At 36.2% G+C, this 12,112-nt stretch overlaps 1 protein-coding gene across 1 annotated transcript in view; it reads right to left on the reverse strand.

Moving 5' to 3' along the window:
- DNAH11 (dynein axonemal heavy chain 11) overlaps window positions 1-12,112 on the reverse strand; it is a 372,691-nt gene that overhangs the window by 238,667 nt on the left and 121,912 nt on the right. The window contains exon 30 of the mRNA XM_071215123.1: window positions 11,344-11,577. Coding sequence (XP_071071224.1) covers window positions 11,344-11,577 — 234 coding nt within the window. The remainder of the gene's footprint in view (window positions 1-11,343; window positions 11,578-12,112) is intronic.

Here is a 12,112-nt window from a genome sequence, read left to right on the forward strand (position 1 = left end):
ACAGTAAGTGCTAGAGATGATGTGGAAAAACAGGAACACTACTTCACCATTGGTGGGAATGTAAAATGCTGTAGCCTCTGTGGACGGCAGTTTGGCAGTTCCTCAGGAAGCTAAGTATAAGAACTACCATATGATCCTGCAATTCCTCTATCTGGGAACATACCCAGAAGAACTGAAAACTGTGTTGTGAACAGATATTTACACACCAATGTTCATAGTGGTAATAATCACAATTGCCAAAAGATGGAAACAACTCAAGTGTCCATCAAATGATGAATGTATAAACAAAAAGCGGCATATATATATGAAGGAATACCATGCTGTTGTAAGAATGAAATTGGCACACATATGATAACATGGGTGAACCTTGAAGACATTATGCTGAGTGAAATAAGCCAGAATAAGCCAGACACAAAAGGACAAATATTGCATGGTCTGATTAATATGAACTAAATATGAAGAGTAAATGCATGGAGTTAAAACCTAGAGTATAGGTTATTAGGAGATAAGAGAAGGGTTGAGAAGGGGTACTGATATTTAATGTATGTAGAAGTTTTATTTAATTTGATTGTAATAGTGTAGAAATGGATAGAATTGATGGTAACACATTATAGTAAGTAGAACTAATGCACCTGCTTTATAAATGGGATTGTGGCTAAAAAGAGCAGTCCAAATGTCAATTGAAAGAAAGCCACAGAATAGTCTAGGAACTGAGTAACGGTGAACACAGAGGTGGATGCAAATTGTGGTAAATAGTACAAATAAAAGAATGTCCTTCTATGAACTAAAACAAAAGTACATCACTATTGCCAGGTGGTAAGAATATGGAGAACCATGGGGAAAAGACAATTCATGTAACCTATGGACTATAGTCAACAGCAATACTGCAATATTCTTGCATCAATGGCAAAGATGTACTGTGCTAATAATAGGAGGATATGGAAAAAATATACCAAATGTACTCTATAGATTGTAGTTGGTGGTAAAAGTCTGATGATATTATCTCATAATTTGTAACAAATGTTCCACAACAATGTAGTGTGTGGGTGGAGTGAACTCCACACATGTGCATGATTGTTTTGTAAGTTTACAACTTCTCTTATAAAAATATATTAAATAAATATATAAATAAATAAGGTGATTCTAAGATTTATACAGAAATTCAAATAACCTAGAATCAACAAAATAATTTTGAAAAAAAATTTGGAGGACATGTATAACATGTTTTCAAGGCTTATTATAAAGCTGCTACAATAATGAAGACATTGTGGGGAAGTGGACTCGGCCCAGTGGTTAGGGCATCCATCTACCACATGGGAGGTCTGCGGTTCAAACACTGGGCCTCCTTGACCTGTGTGGAGCTGGCCCATGTGCAATGCCATGCCACTCAGGGGTGTCCCCTGCGTAGGGGAGCCCCACGTGCAAGGAATGCGCCCCGTAAGGAGAGCCGCCCAGCGCGAAAGAAAGTTCAGCCTACCCAAGAATGGTGCCACCCACACGGAGAGTTGATGCAGCAAGATGACACAACAAAAAAAGAAACACAGATTCCCGTGCCGCTGACGACAGAAGCGGACAAAGAACACGCAGCAAATAGACACAGAGAACAGACAACTGGGGTGGGGGAAGGGGAGAGAAATAAAATAAATAAATAAATCTTTAAAAATAAAAAAAGACATTGTGACTTTGTCATAAAGAAAGAAAAATGGCACAATGGAACAGTTGAGTAAAGAAATAGACCCAGTTGACTTCTGACTATGGTGCCAAATTAATTCAATGGAGAAAGGAAAGATGTATGGACTGTAAATCTAATGTATAACCTAGAACTATAAAACCTAGAAAGAGCCTAGAAAGAAACAGAAGAACGTCTCCAAAACATTGGAATAGGCAAGGATTTCTTGTACATGACACAAAAACACTAGTCAGAAAAAAAATTGATGAATTATACTACATCCACTTTAAAACTTTATGCTCATAAAATATACCCTTAAGAAAATAAGACGGTCTATTTCTGTACTGACAAAGGGTTTGTACCCAAAACAAATAAATCCTACAATCAACAAATAAACATCAAACTACTGTTTAAAAACTTGGCAAAAACACTTGGACACTTCATAGAAGAAGATAAATGAATGGCCAATATACTGTTGAAAAGTGGGTTAATGTCATTAAAGAAATGCAAATTAAAACCAAAATGAGGGAAGCAGATGTGGCTCAACAGATAGAGCGTCCACCTTCCACATGGCGGGTCCAGGGTTCGATACCCAGGGCCTCCTGACCTGTGTGGCCCACATGCAGTGCTGCTGCGCACAAGGAGTGCTGTGCCACGCAGGGGAGCCCCACATGCAAGGAGTGCACCCCTCAGGGGAAGCCATCCTACGTGAAAAAAAAAAAAGGACTAGCATGGCCACACATGGAGAACTGATGCAGCAAGATGACACAACAAAAAGAGATGCAGTTTCCCAGTGCCACCTGATAATGCAAGTGGATGCAGAAGAACACACAGTGATTGGACACAGAGAGCAGACAATGCAGAGGAAGGGGAGAGAAATAAATCTATTAAAAAAAAAAATGAGATACTATTTCATACAGACTAGAGTAGCTACACTTAAAAAACTGACAACATCAAATGTTGGCAAGTACATGAAATAAATGAAATATTGCTATATAGTTGAAAGGAATGTAACAATATAGAGCTGTTTGATGATTTCTTAAATATTTAAACTTACATCATCCCTATGATCCAGCAATTTCATTTTTAGTATTTACCCAGGAGAAATGAAAATATTTGTCTACAAAAAGACATGTACAAGGGGCAGCGGACTTGGCCCAGTGGTTAGGGCGTCCGTCTACCACATGGGAGGTCCGCAGTTCAAACCCTGGGCCTCCTTGACCTATGTGGAGCTGGCCCACGCACAGTGCTGATGCATGCAAGGAGTGCCGTAACACACAAGGGTGTCCCCTGTGTAGGGGAGCCCCACACACAAGGAGTGTACCCCGTAAGGAGAGCCACCCAGCGCGAAAGAAAGTGCAGCCTGCCCAGGAATGGCACCACACACACGGAGAGCTGACACAACAAGATGACGCAACAAAAAGAAACACAGATTCCCATGCCGTTGACAACAACAGAGGAGGACAAAGAAGACGCAGCAAATAGACACAGAGAACAGACAACCGGGGTGGGGGGTGGGGGGGAGAGAAATCACTAAATAAATCTTTAAAAAAAAAAAAGACAAGTATAAGAATGTCTATAGCGGCCTTAGGAATAATGCCAGAAACTGGTAACCATGTGTTAATTAACAGGATGAATATATAAATTGTATTAATAGTACATTTATACAATAGAATACAAATAAAAAACAAAACGAATGAACTACTAATACATAAAAAGATGTGTCTCAAAAATATGTGTGCCAAGAACTGTGAAGTGTCTGAGATTGTATGCTACGTACATGCTGAAAGCTTAGCCTGACACAGTTTCACTGATGTTGACGTAAGACACCAAGGTTCCTAGGTCACATGTAAAGGATAGATCATTAGCTACAGCAATAGCATGGAGTAACATAAGTACCTGCATTTGCACCAGTTTTCTGGAACCCAATTTTCAAAGGATAACCTGAAAAGGACCAGGTGATGATTGAACACGTAGTAAATTATGTTTGGAGGGAAACCCCGAGTTTAAGGAATCTGATTCTCTTATAATAGACAGAAAGCATACCTGACTTTTGTCTAGAGGAAGCTGTTGTCTTTATTACACTGGCCAGTAAACCAGCCTGCCCTTTGCTCTGGAGAGACACTACCTTTAATTTCTAAGGGTGCTCACTATATAAACATCCTTGAAATGATAGTATAGATCAAAGGCAGTAAGTACCTCTACTTGTAAGATGTAAAGAAATGTGACACGGGTGAAGGATTGTCTCCCAACAATATTAAGAAAGAAAGAAAGAAAGCAAAAGCAGTATATGCTTAAATACCAACAGAATCTTTATTGCTGTCTAGTTTTTGCATCATTCTTCTTAGAACATTATACAATGACGGAGAAAAGCATTCTCTACTCAATTGTTTCTGTGGTTACTAGTCTATTTAAGTTTTCCACTTCATTTTGAATGATTTTAAGAAAAAGTATTCTGAGAAAATATCCATTTAAATTTGATGTTCAATTTAATTAGTAGCATAAAATCATACATAGTGTTATCTAGTCATTTTTAAATCTTGTAAGAATTTGTTTCCCTCCCCCTTGATTTTACTTTTGCTTTTTCCTCTTTCTAGGTCTGAACTTCAAATATTTGTCAGAGTCATCAGTCTGTTTAAAGAACCAATTTTTGGGTTAATAGATTGGATTGGACTCCTGTGGTATATATATATATATGGGCAGCAAATCCGTTTTTCTACTTCCTTCTTCTGTCACTGTGGGGCTCTTGAGTTATTTCAGGATCTGTTCTGCTTATTTCTCTAGATCAAGGGTTGACAAACTGCAGCCCATGATCCAAATCCAACCTGCCACCTGATTTTATAAGCAAAATTGTATTGGAATCCAGCCAGGTTCATTCATTTACATATTGCTTATAGCTGCTTTCCCTTTACAACAGCAGAGCTGAGCAATTGTGACGTCAGAGACCATATGGCCCACAAAGACTAACATATTTCCTATAAGATCCTTTATAAAAAAAGGTGTCCAATCTCTCTGCTGAGCATCAAGACATAATGGTGATGGCTGAAGCCTTCCACAAATGGCTTGTTTTGTTCATTACGCATTTCTCAGGACTTTATCCTGAAGATAAACACCCCTGTTAGGATGTACAGGGGAAGAAATGGGTTCCAAATGTCTAGCTGTTCTACACTTTATCCTCATCACTACTTAGGGACCTTCTTTTTTTTTTGAATCTGAGTTTGCAATTTCTCTGTAATTTCATTGGGACAAATGTTTTACTGTTTTACAATTGCAGTAGCCTCCTCTTTATTTTATTTTGGGGTTGTGATTGCCTCTGCTCTTATTTACCCATCAATTCAATTTCATTTTATTTCTAATCCCAAGTATTCCGCAAAATGCCTAGTCCAGTATTTCCAGGAATATGATTTGTCATCTCTCTCTAACTGTTGATTTGAGGAGGGGGAGAGGGTGTGCACTCCACTCATGGATTTTGTGTTGTGGGCTCCTGCTAGATTGGGAAGCATGAGGTTTTCAGACCCCTTTTATATTTTATAAGGACAGAAAAAAAAAATCCACTTACAATATCAGGCACAGATTATATAGGACTGTGGGGTATACATGTGTTCACATTAGGGTAGTAGAGAAAATGAAAAATGTTTCTTCAAAATAACCAATTTTCTATAAAAATAACTACATTTAATTTTTCTAAAATAGAGGAAGGGTGTTCCTTCATAATAAACTGTGTATTATATATACAATGGGTAACTCAGGCCTCTCTGAGCAGGTAACAGGGAGGCGACAAGATAACACTATCAACACTCTATCCAATTCATTTACCAAAAAATGTCTCAGTCAGTGAGTCAAAGTGAGGCCAAAAATTGGCTCTAAACAGTAAAAAGAGGACCTCTTCCGGAATGTACAGTATTTCTGATCCTGTGGTAGGGGTGATGGGTGGCCAGATGAGAAAGGTTTTACGTAACTTATCTTGAGACTTACCAAAAGTGCTCTGGGTAATGTCCCAGGAAACAGTTATCATTTTTTTAAACTCCAAAATAATTGCATGACTCTTGATGATTTTCACACGGCTCAATAACAAAGGAGGAGTACAAACAGTTTCTTACTTGGTCCCACTCCTCAAAAATAAAATAATTTTGCCAAGGAGGCTTCAAGTTGGAGAAACAAAATTTATTAAATTTGTTAGATGTTCAAAGATTCTGACACAACAAATATATATATATATCCAAAACACAGACTTTTTTCTTTAATCCCATCACCATCTAATATGCAGTAACATTAGGTCTAGGGGAAAAATGGAGTTTAAAATAAGTATTTTGGTTTATTTATCTCACTATAATTTGGAAACAAAAACTAAGGAGAGATACTCATTTTTTAAGTAGATCAATAATTATAGCTAACTCTTGATCTCATTTTGTTTAAATTATGCTATTTTACAAAGATTAAAGGTCATTTAAAAACTGTTCACAGTATTAGCAAGAGTAATTTAAAAAAAAAAAAATTCTCCAGTAGACGGTTACATGTATTTTTAAAGAGTAAAAATTAAAGGAGTTTCAATTTACATGCACACACTTCCCATGAACCAAACCACAGCTTTACCGGTATGCAAATATTAGCTTCTCTCATAAGCATAGCACCAGTCACAAAACTGAAATACTGTATTGAAGGCATCTGTTGGTCTGGTACAAAGGCAAGTTCCCATAATTAGCTAAAGTAAGCTAAAGCTCTTGGACATGGAAACTTTAGCCATAAGAGTAAGAAGGAAAAATATAACCCAGTGTTGATGACAGGGGAGGGAGTGGACAGTTTTCATTTGGAAGGTAAATTTGGCACTATCTTCCAATGGCCTAAGAAAGGTATACTTTTTGATCTAGCAATTGAGCATCTGGGAATTTGGGAACTTATCCTGAAGAATAAAAATATATGTGACATGCAGGTATATACAAGGCTATTTACTGCAGTATTGTTGATGATAGAAAAAACAACAACAACCGAAAAACAGCGAAGCAGTCACTATTAAATAATAATAACAGATATTCTTACAATATATTAGATTAAACTGACCAGGACAATTCCTCTAGAGAATTCTAAATAAAATAAAGCATACCCACATGCAAAGTATATAAACAAACTAGAGGGAGAGAAAGATCTTCATTTGTACCAGGAATATATCCCAAAGTTAGAGCAGAAGAACAAGACTCATAGGCTAATGCAGAATTTGGGTAGACAACCAAACATTTGGGGACTAAGGTTTAAATGACCACATGGGAATAGAATATTTCTGTTACCTGCCTTGAACACTTTGAGGAAGGCAGAGAGTTGTAAGTGAGTTGTTCCAAGTTGATATCCTTAAAGTATTACACAGTCTGATAAAGGGTTCTAGAGAAACCCTACTCACAAGCTCTGAAAGGCAACAGGAAGGGTTGAAGTGTCTTGGGATGTTGGATAGGAAAATAACCCTTAAAAGAAATAAAAATCTCACGCCTAAGCAATGGGAAGCTATGGCATCAAAATTGACCCTTCTAGTGAGATCTGGGACTCTTAAACTGAAAAATTAACCATAAAATTAATCTAGAACTAACGAAACCTGTGGTGATCTAGAAGAAACAAGTTAAGAAAATCTTACAGGGACATTTGCTCTACCCAAGGCAGACAGAATTCCTAGAGAAAAAAGCAAATTTAGATAAAGGTAAGCTTAAAAAAAATTGAACATACAAAAAATAAACTCAATTTGAGAAAACTGACTTCAAAAGAGCTAGAGTTAATAGAACAATCTAAAGAATATTATCAAAAACTCTCTGAATAATTAAATAGAAAGAAGAGTAGAAACCATAGTGAAAAAATAGATCATCATATACGGCTGATTTTTAAAAGTACCAAAAGAAACTTTGGGAAATTGAGACATAAAAACAAAAATTAAACTTATGGAGTAGATATATACACACTGAAGTATTTAGGCATAAAGATTACTAATGTCTGCGACTTCTTTTGAAATGAATTGAGGGACTGATGGATGGATGGAGGGCTAGATAAAGGATAAATATGTGATAAAGAAAATAAAGCAAAATGTTAATTGTAGAATCTAGGTGGTAGATAGTCATATCACTATAAAATTCCTCAATTTTTCTGTGTTTGAAAAAATGTTATGATAAAATGTCCAAAAGAAACTCATTGAGTGAATTATACATCACATTAGATACCACTGTCATTGTCATTGTCATCATTATCACATTTAACAGCAAGAGCTAACACATAGTACTTAAATTTTTCCACACACTTTTAAATGATATTTTACATATATTAACTAGTTTAATTCGTCTAACAATACTATTATACAGATTACACGATCTCTATTTTATAGATTATGAAATTGAGACACAGCAATTAACTTGCCCAAGGTCACACAGCTAATAAAGAAATGGTAAAGATACGGTTTAAAATTAAGTAATCTGGCACAAAAAGATGGAAAATATGAAATAGAGGTTAAAAGGTAAAGAGGACTCAATGAGAAGTTTTAACATACAGCTAATAAAATTCTAGATGAAGAAAACAGCACAAATGGGAAGTTATTATTCAAAGAAAAACCATATGAAAATTTTCCCAAATTGAAAAATGACATGTTACTGAAGATTGAAAGATTTCACTGAGTATGTGATATTACACACCTAGAAAAAGTACATCAGAAACTCAAAAAGAAAGAGAAAAAAATCTTAAAAGCAGACAAAACCAAAAAACATTACGCATGAAGGACAACTGGATTCACCTAAGCTTTCACAAAACAACAATAAAGGCCACAAGATGTTGCAAAAAATCTCTTTAAAATTCTGAAAGAAAATAAATCAATTTTGAATTCTTTAGGTAAGCTATCAAGAAAGAAGCCAAAATAAGGAAAAAGAACCAGAAAGTGAACCACATACACTCCATCACTACAAAAGCTGCTAAAAGACACATGATAGGAAGAAGAGAAATTAATCTAAAAATAAGAAACACGGTGAAAAAATTATTGAACAAAGTCATTCCTAAATATGTTAGTAAATCTATGTAAGATTTAAACTTACCGATGACAACTACTACTACTACTAATGAGGGATTTTAAAAAATCAAGTTAAACCATGCATGTGAAATGGGAGGCGGCGCTCAGAATAAATCAATCTAAGGTCCTTGAGGAGAAGGAGATAACACACCAACAGTTTGCCAGAGCAGGAATTTCACCACCAGAACCATAGAACCTAGACCCATGCCTGATAAGTTAGAACAACATCAGAACATAGAATGAAGAAGGCAGAAGGAAGGAAATAAATTCTGGTATATCCATTGACAAGAATACTATTTGGTCATTTTTAGTGCAGATGTGATGCTTATGAGAAGGAAAGATTCAGATGATCTATTGAGTAGAAATAGGAGGTAACAAAATAAAATGTATGGAAAGTAAAAGAAATTGATGTTTTTCTACTTAGGTCTATATGTATAGATATGTATCTACATAAATAAACAGCTATACTTACATGAAATAGCTACATATAGCTGCACATTTACATATATAAATATAGATGCCTAAAAGCACATAGATAGGGAGAAAGTAGATAGTGGGAAAATTTTTGTTTATACGGCAAAAGATTGCCCCTCTACTGGAAAGTGTGAATCCATGGGTGTTGTTTAAAAATTATTTTCCTTGCTTTTATCTGCCCCACTCTGTATTTTCTTCAACTCTTCACTTTTAATAATAAACATATAATTTTAAAATTAATTTTAAATTTATAAAATTTATATATATAAGAAATATCCATAAAATGTCATGTGTTGGGAAGCGGACTTGGCCCAGTGGTTATGTCGTCCATCTACCACATGGGAAGTCCACGGTTCAAACCCCAGCCTCCTTGACGCATGTGGAGCTGGCCCATGCGCAGTGCTGATGCACACAAGGAGCGCCCGTGCCACGCAGGGGTGTCCCCCACGTACGGGAGCCCCACGCGCAAGGAGTACGCCCCATGAGAGCTGCCCAGCGCGAAAGAAAAGTGCAGCCTGCCCAAGAATGGTGCCACCCACACGGAGAGCTGACACAACAAAAATGACGCAACAAAAAGAAACACAGATTCCCATGCCGCTGACAACAACAGAAGCGGGCAAAGAAGAAGACACAGCAAATAGACACAGAGAACAAACAACTGGGGCCGGGGAGGGGGGGTGGGCAAGGTTGAGGGGGGAAGGGGAGAGAAAGAAAGAAAGAAAGAAATCTTTTAAAAGAATGTCGTGTTGTTATAAGCAACATAATATAATATCAAAAGTGATGAGTGGCAGGCAAGAGAGAGTTGAAGAAAGAAAAATAATTAGAGTGCAATAAGTTTGCTGATAAGAGTAGTGTCTGAGCAGTGATTGATAACACCTGAAATTTGAGAGAATGTTATTTTATTAGAGTTAAGTATTTTAAAATATCCTTACTTAAATGTAAAATGCAAATAGTTATAATAAAAGCACAAACAGCTTTTATAATAAAAGCACAAGTAAATTAACTAAAATGCTATTTTTATTAAAAAGCATAATACAATTAATTGCAATTAAACTAATTATCTTGTTTAATTATGCCCATGGAAAAAATTAAACTATTCTCTTCCTCTAAGTGTCAGTGACTAGAATTGCAGAGACAGAGCCCTTAGGGGGAAACCAGCCACCTCTTTAATCCTATCCCTGGCAAGCCTTTTAAATACAAGCCATTACCTCCTCTTCCATGGGATATAAAATCAAGGCGAATATATTTTTCTCCAAAAGTAAATGGTAATAAAACTTCTTTGGCTAACACAAATAGAATTATGGCTCTTCTCCAAGATTAAAAGAGCAAATTTTAAAGGAATATTTTAACACACTTTAAAACTTAAAATTCTTGAATACATTATCATTACAAGTATCCTTCATCATCTGAATTGATTTGATTTTTGAGGCACTGAGTTAAAAGTATTGCTAGGAGAGGGTGCTGGCCCTGTCAGTTCACTTTCATATTGTGCAACATGGGGAAAGTCAATTAATATCTCTGGATTCAGATTTTATCCACAGAAAACAAGAAGGGAAAACAAGCAAATATTTAATCTCCTTTCCAAACCTAATATTCTCTGAGTCTATAAGCTGAGAGACTTGTTCCGCAGCTAAGAGCATACCTTAAAATGGTGGCTTAAGGGGAGGACATAGCATAACTGGGATGAATTAAGTAGAATTCAAAACAGAGTCTTTATTTTCCAGAATTGCTCGTCTCTCATTTATAATTAATAGAAAACTAAAACACTATGAAAATATTTGTCTTTGTTGAAGAGTTCTCCATCTTTCTTAATACAAATGTAGAAAATGTACACATATTTTCTCCCAAACACATAATCAGCCTGGACAGTCTTACATAGAAGACAATACAACACAAAAATAAGCACAACACATACATGTGAATGATATTCTAGATTCTTGGGGATAAGGGATATGATGGATTGTTTAAAACCCATGCAGAAAACTAGAAGAGGGTTAATATAAAGGTAGAATATTAAAAGTTAGACAACTGATGGTTAAAATCTTCCTAGCATAGTACCTTGCACACAGAAAATATTCCATAAATAAAGAATGAATGGGTGAATGAATGAATGAATGAAGCTGGCTTACCTCTTCAAGTCCCTTCAAGTCTCAAAATCATTAATCTATAATACCTGTTTTTTATGGAAATCCTTTAAAGCTGTTTCATAGCCTTCCTCCAGTCTACTGAAGGCTATGCCCACATCCGTGGTCCACCATATTTGTGAGCCAGTTAATGCAATTTGAGCTGGGAAATCAAAAATCCACAGTTCCCTGGGTTTTTCCTCATAGGCAATAAGAGCTTCTGTGATACAGTGTCGCACTGTTTCTTGCATGGTCTGTTCGAGTTGCAGAAGCCACGTTTCCACCTTATGAAGGAAATGAAATGTTATAGCATGGGCTTACCTATGGAAGAAGGATAATTCCATCCTCCCACCGCTCTGAAGTCATATAGACAAAAGCCACAGGTGGATTTATTCTGAACCCATGTAGAAAATCAGAACAGGGATAACTCAAAGGTAGAACTTGAACAATTGAATGATAAAGTCTTTTTCCTACATGAACCTGTCTTCTATCAGAGACACTGCCCATCTTATCTCACCTACCAGCAGGTGGCTAATAACTTTCCACACCGTAAACAGGGAAGGTATGGACTCTTTTTCTTTTTTGGATTTGAAGACAAAGAGGGTTCTAGATCATGATCTCCCCTCTGTTAACAGTGTTCTGAGAAACCAAACGTGACAGCCACCTATAGAAGTAAAATATTTTAAAGCTGTGGGGACAATGGGAAATTATTTTAAATATATCTTTTGATAAATTTTAAACCTACTAAAATGTATTCCCTAAAATCTTTATACTTCTTAGTCTTAAGACAGTGTCTTCAGCAAGTCATCTTCATTATAT

This window comes from Dasypus novemcinctus, chromosome 5, assembly GCF_030445035.2.
Source record: "Dasypus novemcinctus isolate mDasNov1 chromosome 5, mDasNov1.1.hap2, whole genome shotgun sequence".
NCBI lineage: Eukaryota > Metazoa > Chordata > Mammalia > Cingulata > Dasypodidae > Dasypus > Dasypus novemcinctus.